This window comes from Xiphophorus maculatus, chromosome 9, assembly GCF_002775205.1.
Source record: "Xiphophorus maculatus strain JP 163 A chromosome 9, X_maculatus-5.0-male, whole genome shotgun sequence".
In the NCBI taxonomy this organism is placed as follows: domain Eukaryota; kingdom Metazoa; phylum Chordata; class Actinopteri; order Cyprinodontiformes; family Poeciliidae; genus Xiphophorus; species Xiphophorus maculatus.
This window is the reverse complement of record NC_036451.1, coordinates 3343200-3361901: the sequence shown is the minus strand read 5'-3', so window position 1 is coordinate 3361901 and position 18702 is coordinate 3343200. Positions and strand designations below refer to the sequence as shown.

The 18702-nt window shown below is 36.5% G+C and overlaps 1 protein-coding gene across 1 annotated transcript in view; it reads right to left on the bottom strand.

The window, feature by feature from the left end:
• Positions 1-795: 795 nt before the first annotated feature.
• Positions 796-18702, bottom strand: part of LOC102224842 (AP-1 complex subunit mu-1-like) — a 35585-nt gene continuing 17678 nt past the window's right edge. Inside the window, exons 5-12 of the mRNA XM_023338893.1 lie at positions 17563-17710; positions 16335-16461; positions 11183-11325; positions 9418-9489; positions 8274-8432; positions 6865-6990; positions 5481-5556; positions 796-2250 (exon numbers count right to left, since the gene is read on the bottom strand). Of these exons, the coding sequence (XP_023194661.1) occupies positions 2228-2250; positions 5481-5556; positions 6865-6990; positions 8274-8432; positions 9418-9489; positions 11183-11325; positions 16335-16461; positions 17563-17710 (874 nt within the window). The 3' untranslated portion in view covers positions 796-2227. The remainder of the gene's footprint in view (positions 2251-5480; positions 5557-6864; positions 6991-8273; positions 8433-9417; positions 9490-11182; positions 11326-16334; positions 16462-17562; positions 17711-18702) is intronic.

The following is an 18702-nucleotide window of genomic DNA, read 5'->3' as shown; positions in this document are numbered from 1 at the left end:
CACCCTCCCACACCACACATACAAACCAATACCTGCATTTCAGAGGCCTCTGTGTTGTTAGCATGATTCGGATGCACAAAGACAGATTTGGTCTTTTTAGGTTCTTTTACAGAGTTTCCGAATGCATAAATAACCACTGTCCAAAATGTTTAAATGTTATCTGAAGCAAAATCCATGGAAAGGAGAGCTGGTTGAAGACTTTTGCACATTACGGTTGGACTGACAAATGCCCAGCACTTCGCCAAAACATCCCTAATGTGCAGGATGGTGGTGCTACAGCGAGTCTAGGACACTTGTATTTTTCAGGGCTGACAGGGATAAATGCACACATATACTGAGAGGCACTTAAAGAAAATAATCATCTGGCTGTTTTTGAGTGGCCCATCTCTTCAGTTTGACAAAGCTCAAAAGGCTCTGCCAGACAGAAAGAAATAAACTGCCAAATCCAGGTGTGCAAATCTGCTCAGAATAGAAAACATAAATCTGCAGCTGATGGCAAAACAGCGTTCAACAATGTGATGAATGATTAAGAGAGCGGTGAAGACGTCTAAGAAAATATGCTATCACTTTCTGAATTAGAATGAAATAATGTAGTTTTAAAGAACAATCTTTTACTAATGTACAAAAGGTGTAACATAAATACACTGAGTCCCAAATGGTTCAATGGAAGATCATCTCTGCAGAGAAAGGAGAATTAAATGAGTCAATTTCTAACAATGGTATGTAGGTAATTTTATGACATTATTTACAAAGTAGGAGTTGGTCTGGTAAAAAGCAAGGAAGCAAACTTTCAAGACTGGTTACAAAAAATTGTTTATTTCCAAATATATCCCTTTGTTTCCTATGGACAAGCAGTTGATAAATAAATCAGACAATATCGCACACTTAAAAAAAGGCCCACTTATGTTTGTTCTGATCCAAGATGAAGGATTGATTGCAATAGAGACCCTTAAAAATATTCTAAAACCAACTGTTTAAAGCAGTGAAGTAACATGATGTAAAATCTCTAAAAGAGAGTGGGTTTTAAGTATCACAAATGGGTCCAAAAAATTGTAAAAGCCAGATGTCAAAAGCCAGCAAAAGAAAACAGTACTGGTAAGAGTTATAAGTTTACAAAATCAAAATTTTGTGAAGCAAAAAACAAAAACAACCTATTCTACCTTAGCCCTTCCCATCACACTGTTAAGACTTCTTAACCCATTTGTTCTTTGATGCTTGAATCCAAACTGGATAAAATAATGCTGCATAAACAAAAGATAAGATCAAGATTGTTTTTCTCATACTTCTTCCTGGAGAGTTTCAAAGCTGTAAAGCAGATTTCAACAACAGGGACAAGGTTATAACCTCAGTCACTGGGTTTTATCTTACAGTCGATGCCTCTGACAATATTGTGCCTTATTAATCATTGACCTGGTTGCTGGTGTTGGTTTCAGTGCACTGAGGATTATGTTCACAGTGCCTGTGGTGATGGTAGACATTTTCAGGGCCCTGAACTTGTATTGCATTTCAGGCAGAATATATATCAGAGATAAAACTGTATCACAGTGATGTTTCAAAGTGATCGAAATATTAATGACAACAAATATGGGGAATGGGAACTTTGACAGTTTAATGAGCCGACTGATTTAAAGCTGTGGTTATGATCCGTCATAAAGCAACAAGGTAATGTTCTCCATTGACAAAGAGAAATTGGAAGCACATGGCACATTTTAAATTTATCATATCACAAATCTCCATTATCGATGTCCCTCTTAGAAATAAAAACCTGCTTTAGCTCAGAGCTGCTCCTGCTCCATGTAATCAGTTAATTTACATGTTATACATACAAAACATCACATCAAGAGTAACACTTAAAATGTCAAGTTCTTACTAAAATTGTGTGCTAAATCAACAGAAATATGACATTAAATTTGGAGCAGCAGAAGTCTGAACCAAAGTTGTTAATTTATTATTCATGTAATAAAAACGTTTCACTAGAGTCCTGGAAAACCCTTCGATGAAATGTAGGTCAGAGGTGATGAAACACTTCTTCCATCTTTGAAGATTGTAAATGCGGAAGACATGACTTCCAGTTACCATTTACAGTGGGGGGAAATGTTCAGATGTCCTCCTGCTCTTGTCCTCAGCTGTCGTCTCCTGACTCCAAGCTGGAGAAATGGAGACAGAGGAGACGGAGACAGGCAGAAGGAGGAACTACCCATTCGTCTAGCAGCAGCAGCTGTGCCCTTTAGTTCGTCCGGAGCTGGTAATCTGCCAAGAAATGTAACAGCGGAGCATTAACGCCGTTCCCGCAACACCCCAAAAAGTGCCATCAGAAGTGCTATCAAAGTAGGTGCATTCCAATAAATCATATTTTAAATATTTGATCAAGTTTAAATGAAGTGAAGTGAAGGTTGTTTCCCAAACAAAATCTAAATATCACATTAAGTCATATTTATTGTGAAAGGTAAGATCATCAAAATATCCAGTAAATAATTTTTCAGCATCAGAATTGCAGTGAGTAAAATCCACCTGTTCGAGTCAAACATGGAGAAATATGAACAAGATCTACTTTTGTTTCAAGAGGCAAATACATGATGGACAAATCTATGGATCAATGTTTAATTACCATTATTTACCTACTCACTTTGGAATATATAGCATCCTCCAAATCAGTGGAACCCCAGAAATGTATATGTAAGAATCCAAAAAAGCCCCAATTTCTTAAAATCATAGCACTATTTCACACAAACTTTTGTCAGAGCAAAAATGGAAAAACATCTAGAAGTCTGATTATGGCTTCCAATTATCTAAATGCATCATCCTACCATGCAATTTTGGTTAGAAAACAAACAAAATAAAAAATAAAAATAATAACTATTCCGTTTGAGATGTCCAGCAAGTTTCATGGACTCTTTGATTAAATTAGTTTTAAATTGCTTTTCTGTAAAGGGTATTTTAAGCTCAAATTGTAAAATGTTAAAGTTTATCTCAGTAATGCTGCCAACAGAAGCACTAAAATCATACACTACATTGTTATTGTTAAATATACGGTGTGTGTCTGTGCCTCATAATTACATCTGAGCATTTATAGGTCCTATATGTGATGCAAGATGAAGCTTCAGGCTGTACTTATGGTTAGATTGAATAATACCACTCAATCATGTCAAAAGATGGTATTTAAGAACTGAGTTAGAAACTGTGTTCATGGATTCAGAAATATTCACTTTATATTATATTCTGGCACTGTTAAGGAAATAACCAGACATTTGCCAAAAGTCACAGAATGGAGTCTCTAGGAAATCCAGAAGAGCATTTAAAGCCCATTTATGATTACAAATATAATAGAAATACGACAAAAATAGTTATTATCATTCATTGTTCATTAACTTAATAACAAGACTGCATGAAGAGTCTAAACTATTTTCTCTATAACATGGTCATAAACCAGGTGCAGCTTTGAACACAGAACTATTTTTCTGTACAGATAGATCATGTAAACTCAGCCCTTATTTAATGTTGGTTCTGATGATCTCTGAGCCAAGCCAGAACCAACATCAACAGCTGATGGGATGTGGCAAATACTGCTTGTCAAATATATGCTCACGTCTCACACCATCCTTTGGTGCTTCAATAAAAAAGCTCAACAAAACACACAACACTTTGGCATGTGCCTCTTCCCATATGGAACGACTGAGCATGTTAACCATCCAGCTCAAAATGCCATAATTAAAAAAAAAATTGGAAATATATATTTTTGTTTCAACTCATCAAAATTGGATATATGTAATAAACGGATGAGAGAAAACTTGTTTAAAACTTTTTTTGTTTGTTTTTAATGAAGTGTCATAATCTCAAGCTTTTCTAAAGACACAACTTTGTTTTATTAACCCCCACCCCCAGGAGAGGGGAAAAAAAGCATCAATAAAAAAAATCAGTTAATATAAAGTTCTTAGTACAATACCATTACAAACTACTTATGGTGTTTACATTATCCTCATCCCCTCTTAAAAGTCAGAAGAAAACCACTCAAAATATTAGAAAAGGCATCAACATGTTTTATACCTGCCATTGCTTCATGCTACTTTACTGCTGTAAAGTACAACTGGGTGTGTGTTCAGTCATTAATAACTCAGTACCTTCAGTCTACAGTATCAGGGCATTATTTAATCAGCATGAAAGTAGTGGTGAGTGAAATTAGATCTTGTCCTTCTCTCCCCCGGTGCTGTCGAAGCAACAGTGAGAAAGGCGATAGCATTCCCTTCAGTCACCATATTTCTCATCACTCTTCTTACTTTCATCTTTACTCATGGCCGCCCTCCTGCCCCTTCCTCTTTCTCCTTTGCCTCCTTGCTGATGAAGCAGCAGGCAGAGTGAGGGGCAGTGGCATTTGCAGAGTGCCACCCTGGGAGATCTTTGGCGCTCTTTGGCATCATTCAACCTCTTCACTTCCTGACAAAGCCAGGTAATGAATATGACAGATGCAATAAAGATGACTTTTGTCCCTGTGGATAGCAGGTTTGGCACTTAAGGATTTCTGGCAGTGGGCCAGCATGGGGATTTGGTCTCCATCTCCATATCATTTCTGTTTGTGCCCTTCATGAACCCAGTGGGGAGGTACAGAGGATTATACTGAAGAGTATTACTTTAATGTGACTCTAATCCTGTCATATGAATTGCTTTGTAATATTCTCAAAAACCCAATGTGTTTAGAGGAAAGGTTTTACTACATGTTAAAGGAAGGGTATAGCAGTATGAGCAGATTATCAGACTTTCTATATCTTGTCCTTAGTGCCACCCAAGGACAAAGGTGGCACCAAACAGAAGGTTATGTTTGATTAAATTTTTGTTCAGACATAAACATAAGTGAAGCATTTGATTTTGATCATGTTTCTTGCACTTTCCTTCACAATTCCATCACATTACATTTCTCTTTTCATCTCAGCCCCATTTTTTTCCTCCAATCAATCAAATTTTATTTATTGAGAGGACATGTTGTGAATGTTATGAATTGCAGATATAGACAGATGGATGGACAAGTGGATGAACAAACAGACAAAAGAGTAAAGGAATGGATAAACAAATGTGTAAATCGATGGTCAAACAAATGGCCGATGGATAAATACACCCCTTTACACCAATTTTTTTTCCCCATTCTCCATTTTTTCTTGCAATACTTATCCACAACTCAAAAATCATATTGCACACACTTCCACACTGAGTAGGCACCCTGTTGGTTATAAGACCTTTCAGCCTTTATTGAGCATAAATCTAATATTCAAAAAGCCCATAACAAGGATTGACTGGGGTCTGAATCACTGCTCACTAGGTTTTAACTTTCTTTTTTGAACTGATTTTTTGGAGAAAAACCCTTTGCTTAAAAAATCCCTTCAAAAAACCCCACACTTTATCTTAACCAATGCATGTTAACTCATGAATCCAGGTCCGAGGGTTGTGTGTGTGTATTTCATTGTTAGCTTTAACAATATTTATTCTCTCACCTCCACTTTGTGTGATGTAGCGCACCCACGGCAATGCCTGGTAGCCACTCTTCTCTATGATCTTTAGGTAGCGCACCTGAATAAATATACATATTATTTATAGGTATTTCACTCATTTACACATAAGCGGACACACAGTCTGTAAGATATTCATTCTGAAGCTTGTAATTCAGCCATTAACTTCACATAATGTCTGCAGCAGCGTGTTTCTAGCTGATGTGAAATTTGTGCATCGCTAAATCCAATAACTATCACTTTTATGATGCACTGAAGTGTCTACAGAGTGCCCACAATTATTAGGCAAGTTGATTTTATTACCGAATAAAGACAGTGCTCTTAGCCAGTCTAAAATTGTTCATTAACATCAGACCTGAATATTTAAAGTGAGATTCTGGATTCCTTAGGAGAATATCTATGTATCAACAATTATTTGGTAGATATTAATGTGCAGAATTATTATGTAGATAAATGAAAAAACTTATTTTTTTCATCTTATTACTTTGTTAAAGTAAGAATAGTAAACTAAACTGTTTACATTTCTGTTAAAAAAAAAATCAGTGGCCTGGACAGCCACCATTTCCCCCCTCAGCAACAGAAACTCCAATGGAGTCTCAGTTTCTTGATCTGTTGACCATCAACTATTTATGTAGCAGCAACCACAGCCTCCGTTACACTGTTCAAAGTGGTTGACTGTTTTCCTCCATGACTCTCCTGTTTCAGAGAAACCCACAAGTTCTTAATAGTACCGTTATTGATCCACCCATGGCCCCATTCATTTGATCCGTCAAGAGTCACTTATATCTCATCGATGTAAAAAACTTTGACAACTGCATATTCAGATATTTTTGATATTGATATTTCATGTTTGGTGTAGACCAGTAATTAGCCTTCTTCCCCTTGGTCATATCACTAAGTATTGAACATCTTCTATTTTTGGTAGGTTGCAGTTCTGAAATATAATCTGTGGAGCAGAATAGGTCACACGTTTGACAGATAATTTGTCGTTTCTTTTCCACAATACATTTCTCACAATTCTATTGACTATTTGCAACAAATAGTTACTTAGTTAATTATAGTTTTCCTCCCCAAAATCTTGGAAATCCGAATAGTGCGACCTCAGTTAAATCAATTTTATAGCCTATTTTACCTGAGGAATAGAGGCTGCCTAATAATTATGCACATCCTGTTACAGGTGTTGATGTACTGAGGCCACACAAATAAATCCAAACATTCAAGTGATGCTCACTTTTCTAATGATTGTGGACACAGTGTATTTTTCTAGTGTGATGTGAACTAACCAAAAAAAGACCAAGTAGATTCAAACATTTTACTTCACCCATAAAGTCTTGTTCAAAATAAGAAACTTGTTCCTGAGGAGCTCTACCTGAATCCCAGAGACTGTGAAATAAGGGATCTCAAAATCAACTGTGATTGGTCTCTTTGCTTCCAACTCGTCGCTCTCTACACTGGGCAGCCCAAAGTGGGCCCGCATCACATACTCCTTCCCACCCTGAAACAGAAACAAAATCAAGGCAACACATTGGTTACTGACATTCAGATGAAACAGAGTCTTGTAAACTTCAGATATTTTACACAAGGAAAAAAAACAAACATTTATGGTAAGTCAAGACAACTTCCTCAGTCATAACAAGGTGAATCATTTTATAGAACTTCTGGCAAATAATGCTCCACAAGAGACACATAAAAACTGTTAATCATTCTTCAGAACATTATCCCAACACTGACTTTATCACGCTGTACTTTGGTTTTATTGCCTGGACATCAATTATTGTCAGTTCTGACTTTAAAACCTTTCAAATGAAGTACTTCTCTTTGGACGTTTAATATTCATCCCATGTAGAGAGGAAATAATGACTTCAAATCTGGCAGGAAAATTGTGCAGTCATGCAGTCCCCCAACTGTCACAGCAGACTGATTAATAGTTAGATAATACGATTGCAGATTTTTATAACCTTGCGCTTTTACACAAAATAAAGAAAAACACAATTTAAAGATATCCTTAGATATCTTTAAATTATTGATGAAAATTACATTTAAACTGTAGATGCATATATTTTTAGTAGATTTTTTAGGTAAAATGGTATTTTTAGAGCAGGTTTATACAGGGTTGTAACATTTACAGACTGATGCTGCTTGCAAGTGAATGTAGCCACTGGCTTGTGATTTCAACCAGCCGCTGCTTTGTTTGTTTCCTCAACCTCCTTCATTAATTTCTTGTTAACTGAGGCTGTCTGGGAGAATATGCAATTTTACAGCGTTCAAAGGTGAATAATAGCATGGCAGTTACACATGAGCTGGATAACAAAACCACATTGGTAATTCCTAGCCCTTCCTGACAGGCTGAAGGTTTAATGAAGTACAGAGAAGATATCACAAGTTGACAGATGAAAGGAGTCTCAGCTGAATTAATAGGCATTAAGTTGTTTTGTTTTTTTAAAAGTTTTTTAAAGAAATTAATTTAAACAGGTTTTAAAGCAAAAAATGCCAGTAAAATGCAGATTACCAGTAAAACAGAGAGGAAGAAGATAAAATGCATGTGAAGAGATCAGGCAATGCATCCTGTGTATCTAAACACAACAGCTTCACTTTGTCACAAGCCTAAATAGTGTGTAAATATAATTGTCTTCAGTATTTTAAAAAATATAAAGAAAGATAACAGCGCAACAAAAAAAGCAGACTTTGCACCACCTGCAGTGAACATTGTGTAAATACATTTTGTTATGTTTACATGTGTATTTAAGTGACTTAGGAAAATGAGTATTTCACACTAACAGGGAAGGATTTGATGTTCCACTGCACTGCGCTCTTCTCAGGGACCCACTTGGCGCTGCCGGTGCTGGTCTTGAACTTGGGTGAGTCAGCGTCACTGGGCACTGGCACCATAATGGACACATTGTTGGCAGTGGAGCGACTTTTAAATTGACTACGGGCCTATAGAGGGTGACAGAGGACAGAGTTCAAAGGTCATTCAAGAGATTTTGAATGAATTACATCCTAAAGATTGTGCAGTGTGTGTGGCTTTGAGGGCATCAAACAGATGGTGAATGAAAATCCATTTGTCTCAAACATACTAGAAAGAGAGAGAAAGAAATTAAACTAAGGGGAAGGTGTTTATTATTTTTATTTATTTTATTAAGTATAAATAAAATGTTCCACTTTTTGTAAATTAAAAAAAAATGTGCAAAAATGTCATGAGTTACTGTTTTACAGTCCAAGCCTTATTGAACCATTTCTCAGTGGGAATTACGGCTGCAAGTCTTTTGGAAACTTTCTCATCTTTACAATGTAGCCTACAGAAATTAATTATTTTCTGCAAAGTAGCTCCAGCTCAGACTGATTGAGAGTTTTTGCCCAGCAATTCAAGTCTCACCACAGATTTTAACTTGCATTTGTGTCAGGACTTTGACTGGGCTGTTGTCCTGCTGCCCTAGTCTCAAATCGTTTTCAGCCTCTAACAAGTTTACTCCTAGGATTTCCATTTATCTTTTCATCTTTTTGGTTGGCTTGCCGTTTTGTCTTACTTATTATTTTTATTTTATTTTATTTATTTGTTTCAAGGATAACCCCTTAAGATGTAGCACCTCATTTTCAAGGGGCTCCTTATACTTTTTGCATTATTCATGATTGGACAGTCTTCTGTAAGACATTTAAAGCTTGGGATATTGTTATTCACCCTAAACATAATTGCTTCAAAATATTATTCCTAAAACCCGTCGGGCGCCGTTTGCTTACTAATATTCTGGATATCAGAGCAAAGGGATCTAAATAAACCCATGATCCACTGTTTAAATAAAAAGAAATGTTGGAATATTGTTTCAATGATACATTGCTACACTTCTTTGTGTTGATCTCACATAAAATCCTGAAAAAAATACATTGTGGTCAGGCACTGTTTATTTTTGTCACTTGTCCTTACCTTCACTTTGATCTCCACACGGCTGTGAGAAAACTTTTCAATAACACTTTCGATCCATATAAGAGGCTTCACCTGTCGGGAACACACCAAGAGACACGGTGAGCAAGGTCACAAGAGCAAGAGTGCATTGCGCTGAAAACATCACATTACTAACAGAGTGGACAAGAGAGGAACCATGCTGTGCTTGTAAAAATGGAATAAATTAAAAGCAGTAAACATTTTAGTCAGGATTATAGCACAGGAGACCTTTTAGCAAATGTCTGACAGAGCACAACAAACCCAGGTCAATACACACTGGCTTTTTATTATTGCTATTTTTCCAATTGGTCATTGCAGCTCAGTATGGCTTAACTAGTTAAGTGCATGCTCAAAAACAAGTCCAAATAAAAGATTTATCAAAAACAACACAGAAAAATATTTGGTCTGCAGCTGGAAAAGGGGCAATTTATATATTTTTGCATGAAAGTCTCCACATTTACTTTCATTCACACAGCAGCAGTTTACAAAGATATTACACCATTAAATGTGGAAAAGGGCTCGGCCTGTGCTTTTTATACCAGCGATTCATCATTCATTTAATGATGCTCACATAATGAAGGCGCCTATTGTGCATATTAAACAGCAGCTAAATAAAATAAATGAAGAATACAAGGGAACAGGGACCAAACCTTTTCAATGATCCAATAAAAGATTGGGAAAAGAACTTAATAAATAAAAGGGTCAAAAAAATATGCTTGCTGCATTAAGTTTGAACAGGGAAGAAGGTTCTGTTCCTTTACAGAAATGAATGTGAAATCTACTTCTCCCTGATGACTTTGAATTACTGCAGTCTGAAGCCTGCAGTTTTCCCCTTTAAGTTTCATTTAAACTATTCTAGTATAGCATATAATTATAAATCTTATGAAAGCTGTTCATGGTTTTTTCACCTTTTTGCCAAATGTAGTTGTGGAACTTCTCATTGACAGCGTGCGAACATTTGCAGCATCAAAATCTCACATTGTCCTTTGATCTCTCAGAATTTCGTCTGTTTCTGCATCCCTCCAGTCAGAGACACTACTCCATGCTCCTACACCATTAGACACCAGACACCATTTTTCATGTGACACTAGTCACATGAAAAAGTTTCACAGTAATTGGATTTTCAAATTTATTACTATTTATTGATGCTTTCCTTAAACAAACAGTGTAGAAAATAGTAAAACTACCAATCCTGACAATACAAGCAGTTTTAATTAAACACAATTAATTGGAATTATTGTGACGATGATAAATCAAAATTCTTATGATACAAAATGTATCATGATAAATGATAAAATGATACAACAGTTGGGAGCTCTCATATTCTACAAGATTTTCACAAGACGAAAAAAACCACACCACTTAATTCTTATTTAGGTGATAGCTTTTTGACTTGTCCTTGTAAATTGCGTAAGCTTGTAGATATTGTCTGTGCTGAAACATCAGTCACACAAAAATAACTTATGACTTATATAAGTAAATCCTAAAAACCAAAACAACAGAAAACCTGCTTAAAAAGTGGTTAGGATTTGCACACTTTCTCTTATTATTACCACTACAAATGTAAGCAGAAGTAGAGGAAGGAAAATATTTTCTGGATAAACACAGAAGCGGCTGTGATGCAGGTGTCCGAGGCTCGGCACTGAATGAGGTGAATAATTCATGTGTTCTTGGCTCTGGTAATCTGCAGGTGGTTGATGGTACGTGTGCTCTTTATGAGGACAGATTTGTTTGTGGGTCCGCTCACCGTTGTGTTGAGGCGGTACGACATGAGCTCGCTCTCGCCATCGGGGGGGATGAAAGAGATGGTCCGGTCGTTCTCGAAGCGCGACAGACGGACGCACTGATGAAACTTCACATCTTCCAGCTCAACCGTCTTGCTCTTCTCTCCTGCCACAACACACAAACAGGAAGATGTAACGCAGTCCTGGGGGAGTGAATCAAGGTCAAGGTAATGACCAACCAACATGCACTCCATCTAACATGCACTGTAAGAGTATTATTCTTCCATATCTACTTGCACCCCCATTTCCTTCCCGACTATATAAATAGTTTGCAGCCCTAAAAATGGAGACATCTCGCCCTTGACCCTATCTGCTATCTTTTCCCCACCCCCACTGAAAAATATAGCTACACCCACAAAATGAAATCAATTTCAACCTCAATTTTTAAAACTTAAAGTATCTTCAAGGTACGTTGTTAAGCTTCAGCAGCACCACACTTAGATAAAATCAATACAAATGAACTAAAGAGAGTTTCAAATCACTGCTATATGATCGTTAATAACTGCTTTAGTCATGTCTTTTGTATTCTACAGGGACAAAATACATTAAAATATAACAAAATTCTAGGTTTTGAAATATCTCTCTCACACACCCATCTGACTGGTCAGAAAACAAAATAATTCAAAAAAAAAAATCTCCCAATTTCAATAACATCGTTTAATGCTTAATTCAGTAACACAGATCAACAAGTCATTGAGTCATTTGGAATAATAAATATTCAAAAATAAAATTAAAAATGTCCTTGCTATGTTTTCTGGCATTTAGCAAATATGAATAATTTTGGTAAATCCAACAAACCTAAAACAAGCAAAGTTCAGAGAGTGAGAAAGAAAATATGTTATTAGGTGAATGAAAATATCTGTTAAAATGTAAACATTTTCCAAATTCAGATTTTGTATCAAATGTTAGATTGTACTTTATTACAAAACCTCTGCAAATAGAATACCAATCACTTCCAAGGTCTTTATACAAAAATCAAACACATTATACTTAAAAACACCTAACTGAGGATTTCCAACATGATTTCTAGCACCTGTACATACCATGTAAATAAATTTAAGCAGAAGACAATTGTCTATAGCTGATTAATTATTTGCATTATCTTCCCATATTATGAGTTTTAAAATGTTTAAAACTTTGTGGCAAAACTTTGATGTGATTCAACTAAAAAAATTCCACTAAATATTTTTCCTACAGGCAGTGGAAAAGTGTGAGTCTGTAAAATGTAACACTCAACCTCTGGAAAGTCTGTATCTGTAGTGTGAAGCAGAAAGCCTAGCGCTCCCATCCACTGTGGTTAATAGAGGCTGCTGAGTTGTGGAAAAAGGCTGTAATGACTGTGGGTCTGTGGGCCCTTGGCTAAATCCTTCCATTGAACAGTCAGCCAAAACCTGCCTTACCTGCTCTGAATGCAACCCTGGACCAGCACTTAGGGCTGTCTGAGAGAAAGCGTATGAGCATGTGTGCATATTTTCGTATGCAGCTACCTTCTTCATTGTCCTCTTGAGTCAGCGTACGTGCAAAGGTTTATGCATCGCCTGTCTCAGCAGATGTGAGAAAATTGCCTGTTTCTCTATTGATTTCGGTTTGTGTGGGTGTGTGTGCGCTTGTATGTGTGTGACATTCCCTGAAGTCGGGACTGGATGAGGTCAGGTCTAAACTGACTACAGCTCTTTTAGTTAGCAGGGAAATGCAGGGAAGCCCTTTGAAAATGCTTCTGTCCTTGTTTTTTTTATAAGTAAGCAACACACAGACCATACCTTCCATGCATCATCAGCACAAGAGAGAAAGGAAAGGTCATATGGAACGCTCTTCATTGCTTGTCATTGCTCGTATGTTAGGGGCCAGGGGACAAGATAAATGTGTGTTTTTGTGTCAGCGGGGGATCGGCGAAGCAGCCAAGTCCCTTGTGGTCCACCTTAAGGCCACGCACACCTGTTTCCATGCTCTTAGTGCACAGAAGTAGACAGTTGGAACATAATCAGGTCTGCCTTTCACAGGAAACCTGTTTGCATTGACATTTGGTCGATCTTCCATCCATCTTGCATTTGTCTGAGCTGTGGAAGTGACCATTTTCACGACAAGAATATGAATTTTCTTCTGCAGATCTTGTTCTTATTGATTGTGAACAATGTGTTTTCACTTTTCATTTATAAAATTATTTAAACAAGTCATTTTTAAAATGTCATCTAGGCATAGCTTAGAATTCCCCTGTAGCCATCAGTATGTTTTTCACCAACGTTGGGATAATCTTGAGACAGCTCATTGGTTTTGCCAACATGACATGTTTCTTGTGAGACACCTTTATAATGAGACTCCTTTTTATAGTCAATCAGTTGAGATTGAAGCAGAAGATATTAACTTGCACTCAGTGGCCAAATTACTTTTTAATTACTGAGAGATTTTGCAAGCCTCTTTGCACCCCTTTCTTCATTTGCTCAATACCTTTTCCCCTTTGCCATTCCATTTTATGACAAATAACTTAATTTATGGACATCAAAGGTTTGATTTCTTTCCATGTGTGGATTGGATGGTTTGTTACAGACACCTGGTAAAAATGTAATCTCAATTACACCTTAAGAATTGCATTTGCTTACAAGACTGGGGAATGGTGCAGTACTTCTTTAATTTTCTGTATGTTATTGCACTCAAGGAGATTTAATGTAATGGAAGGCCCCTTGATGCAGCCGACCCTGGAGCTGATACATTCATGTTGTCTTTCTATGTCAGATGTTCTAATATGTTGGTAAAAAGACTGAACTACTGGCATATCTGCATTTATAAAACTATACTAGACCTTCTTCTTTCATATTAAAAATTCAACATCCTCAACAAAGTGTTTGAGCCAACAATGTTCATTAACAAATCATGCTAATCTCAAAGGTAACAAATGATTTTGCTAACTTTTGTTAGAAAGTTGTCAAGTATTCTGTCACTCACGTTTTTTAAGATGTTTTATTGGCTCTAGTGGCCTTTTGATAGTGAATTGGCAGGGAAGTGGGTAATGAGAGAAGTGAAAAAACATACGGCAAGGGTCGCCAGGCCGGGAATTGAACCTGCTACAGCAGCATATGGAGGGCGAAGGCCTCCATATGTGGGTTGTGCTTAACCCCTGCGCCACCACAGCACCCCTGTCACTCACTTTTTACCGAGTGGATTTAAGCTACATTTGGAAATCTGTAAATACCCTAATATCTAATTTTTGCTTCATTATGCTGTTTCAGTAGTAAATCTCAACCAGGTCTTTGCTGGAAAAATGAATTAAAGAATTAGACTTAATTAATATATGACTTAAACAATGAATGTTGAAGTGAAATGGAACATTGTCAATTAAAAAAAAATTATTTCCTTATCCAAGTTCTGTGTTGTAGCATTTCTGGGCTTTGGCCAGTAGAGGGCAGCAATAAATGATTTATACACTCACTCCCATGTCTAACGAGACAGGATGCAAAAAAGTACAGATAATTTAAGAATATTTAGAAATGGCTATATATATATATATATATATATATATATATATATATATATATATATATATATATAAATTATAAAACAAAAACACGTCTGAGTGCAAACGATAAGTGAGACTGATGTTTCTATTAATATTCACGGAGAGTCTGCATGGATATCTCCCAGAGTGTTTGATCATTATTCCTGATCAGCATTTCTAAGGCATTATGTTATTTGCTACATTGCAACACGCAGCAGGGGGTGGAGGGAGCGGTGGATGTTGTGGACTGCAGACATTCCAGAGAGACGTCAGATAGCCACAAACCCTCACCTTTCATCTGCAGGGCTGCCGCCCGAGGTGAGGATTAACTCTGTGGCAAAGAGGCTAGACAGAGATGGAGCCTTCCCTCCTCTGTGAGAAGCAGAAGGGCGTGCTGAAGAAATGTAGGCTACGGAGGGGAGGAAGAGGAGGATGCTCAGGGAATTGGGAAGGAAAGATGTAGCTGTGGGAAACAATGAAGGTAGAAATTTCTTGGCAGAGACGAGGGGGGTAGATGGAAAAGAAAAGCAACGCACAGGAGTACGACAGAAAAAGGAGGCTGGGAGTGAAGGTGGGTTCAAGGTGAGTGCGAGTTGGTTTCTATCATTATTAACTTGCATATATTTTGCATTCCAAAATACACCTACAAAGCAATTATGTAAGGAATTACATATTTTAGTAAATTCCTTCCTGTCACTAACACAAACTGGCAGTGTTTATTCAGTGTCAAACATCTTATGAATTTTTAGATGTCGAGAAGCAGTATTAAAAATTATGTGTAACTTTACTAAGCAATTCTTGCTTAGTACTCCATATGAATCTTTTATAACCAAATTATAAAAATGATCATTTGATAATGATGATAATTTATAACTAAATTATAAAAAGGATATGACACCAAATGGGAGATATTTGTTTTAGTAATAGCTGATTTAAGGAAAATAAATACTATATTCTACATACCATATTCAGTCTTAACATTTGGTTAAAGACAAGAGCTACTGCTCAAACTGCTATAATGATATAAGAATCAGGTGTGGTACAAAATTTTAAGCCTAACAGATCAGCTTGTTTCAATTGTACACAGAAGTTTCTTTTTGGTTTGTTTTAAAGAGTTCCAAACTGAAGATGATCTTCTGGCCCAAATTCTGACTGACTCCTGAATGCAGATTGAAAATAAGTTCTTAATGGGATTCGAAACAGAGGAACTTCCTCACCATCCTGTCAATGTGAAAAAAATGTATATAAAGAAAATGTTCATCATCAAAGTGTCCGATCATTCAAGAAATGGCTTCTGAGAAATGTGTTGATCCCGTTATTTGCTCATGACTGTTTTTAGTAATTTTTTTCTTCATATCTATTCTGAATGTTTTTCTTGGAGAGAAATGATTTTCTTGCTACTGTTTGACACCTGGCTAGCCTCCAGAAGTGTTGCTCACTGTACATGAACAGTCACACAATCCATCACTACACAACTATTCCAAAGCACAAAACTGCTTCCACTGTCAAAGCACATGAAGTTCCTACTTTCATTTTGACCGAATATTAAAACGAGGTGCCACTCTTGTTATAAATGTTTTTAGAGACACAAAGGGCTCTGAGTACTTAACCTTAATGGTACTTACTGCCGGTGAGCTCAAACAACACTTTGTCATTGAGTCCCAGTCTGAGTTCAGGCATTCCGGAAAGGACGACTTTTAGCTTGATGCTGCCCACTATTTCACTGCGCAGGACACTGCCATTGGCGCTCACCTACAAACAGCACAAAAAATCATTTTACATCAATAAATGTTACTTTTATCCCCACAGTATGCACATTTTATTTATTTATTGAGGACATAAATGGTGTGCAAAATTAAACGTTTTGTAGGCAAAAGGTTAAAAAAAGAATTAAGGAAAGACATTTAGATGTTAGATCATGATAATCTATTTTTATGTTCATGTAGTTCCTGCTCATATAGGAGACAGTATCAAAGATACTTCATTAGTTTAATCTCAACTAGTACAAAAATGATACTAGTTTTTGTAGTATACACACAAAAAGCAGAATCTCAACAGAACGCGGCTGTTGTTTCTGCAATACATGAAATATGGCATTTGACTGCAGTTGAGTTTATCCAAGTTTTGGAAAGATAACATGTATATGTATGTACATCTGATCCATTTCTTTGGAGGTTGTTGTAAGTCATGAAGTAAACAAAATAGTCCTCTACAGCCTCTGCTGTGCATCGCAACACCAGATTTTAGACTGTTTTAATGGCAACAGAAAAAAAAAACTGCGGGAAAAAATTGAAATATGTAATTCAAAACCTGCTTTTATTTTATTACAATTACTGTTAAGCTTTAGTTTTTGGTCCTATGATTACTGTTTATTACAAAAGGCTTGTAATTTAAGAAATTTTTTCTGAAGTTAAACAAAAAAAGATTAAAAATTCAACATGTTTTCTGTATTTCAAGGGTCCTTTTGAACCCTGTTGGGTCTTAAGTTGTTCAAACTTTGGTTTAACATGATCAAAATGGGGGTGGGTTTAAAGACTGCAGTATTGAAATACAGTCAGAACAATAATAAAGACAACATTGCAATTAAACATGGTGAATAAATTGGTGAATATTTGAAAAACAGATAAACTAACAAGCCAGAGATTTGACAGATTTCAACTCTAATCCGCACAATAACGGCCCTTTTTTATTTTAATAAAACCATTCAGGAAATGAATGGAAAAAACATAAAAATCAAACAAATAGCTTCTTTTTACACTGTTAGAATGCATAAAATATGCAAATAAATATTTATATTAAAAGTAGAGACTTTTTCACATTAAGGATTTCTAGCAAAGTAAGAAATAGTCTCACCAGAAGATTTACAGACTCTATAACATCCATGAAGACTTCATTCTTCCTGTACTTGATGCCCTCTGACCGCCATGACACAGCATTGGTGACAGTGGCAGGTGGTCGAGGTGCCCCAACCTCCAGCTTATGCCCCTGCTGGGTAATGTACCTGATAGAGACAAAAAACAGAGAAAAGATATTAAAAGAGCTCCTGCTGTGGCCAATGTCACTCAGTAATCCTGCAGAGCCTGACACCTGAAAAGCTGTGAAAGAAAATTTATTACAGCAAAAAATAATGCTGAAAGTCCTCATTAAGAGGGTTTAGGCAGAATAAGATATTATATCTTTGAGAACAAAGACAAATGATTCAGTCATGAATTATTATTTATTAAAGACTTCAATCTCCAGGAAAAAAAAAATAACAAAATGGTGAGCTTAAATGGTAGGCACTCTGTCTTGTAAGGAATGTTTTTCTAGGTGATAATAAATGAGCTACTGTGGAGCAAACAAATTAAAGGAGATTTGTATTTATTTAGTAGGAACTCTATTCATGCTCGTAATTGGAAAAGAGAGATTTACATAATCCATTTTAATGGTGCACTTGTGTTTGTTTGACTATAAACTATTGCCAAAGTAAACGAGCTGAACTAAAGATGTGTCATGAGTACTAAGGCATAAAAACATGCTTGAACACTTTGTATATGACGACATGTACAGATTAAATCCTCAAATATAATAAACAAAAGGAAAACCTCATTTGGCACATTTTTAAAGGTAAGTCAATTAGCTGTAACTCAACAGACTGGTGTCAAATGATCAGGGGATTGATACAACTCGATCTGGTACCGACTGATTCTGATTGCGTCACCAAAAGGTCTTGTTCAAATTTTCACCCACGCTAACCGTCAGCTTTATTAGCATATTTTGCCAACAGGGGTTTCCTTGTTGCCAAGCACAACTATCAGCATATCTGGGTTTCTGATGTGAAACTAAAAACTCGGTTAAGCTGGGTTTCATGTCATTACCAGATCCACATTGTAACGTCAGAGGTAAATGTTTAGCCACCAGCGTTGGCCTTCAGTTCCCCATTTTGTTTTGCTTCTCACTCATCGGTTGAAACTTTGAGTTCCTGAAATATTCTAACCTGGGGTTTTCTTTTAA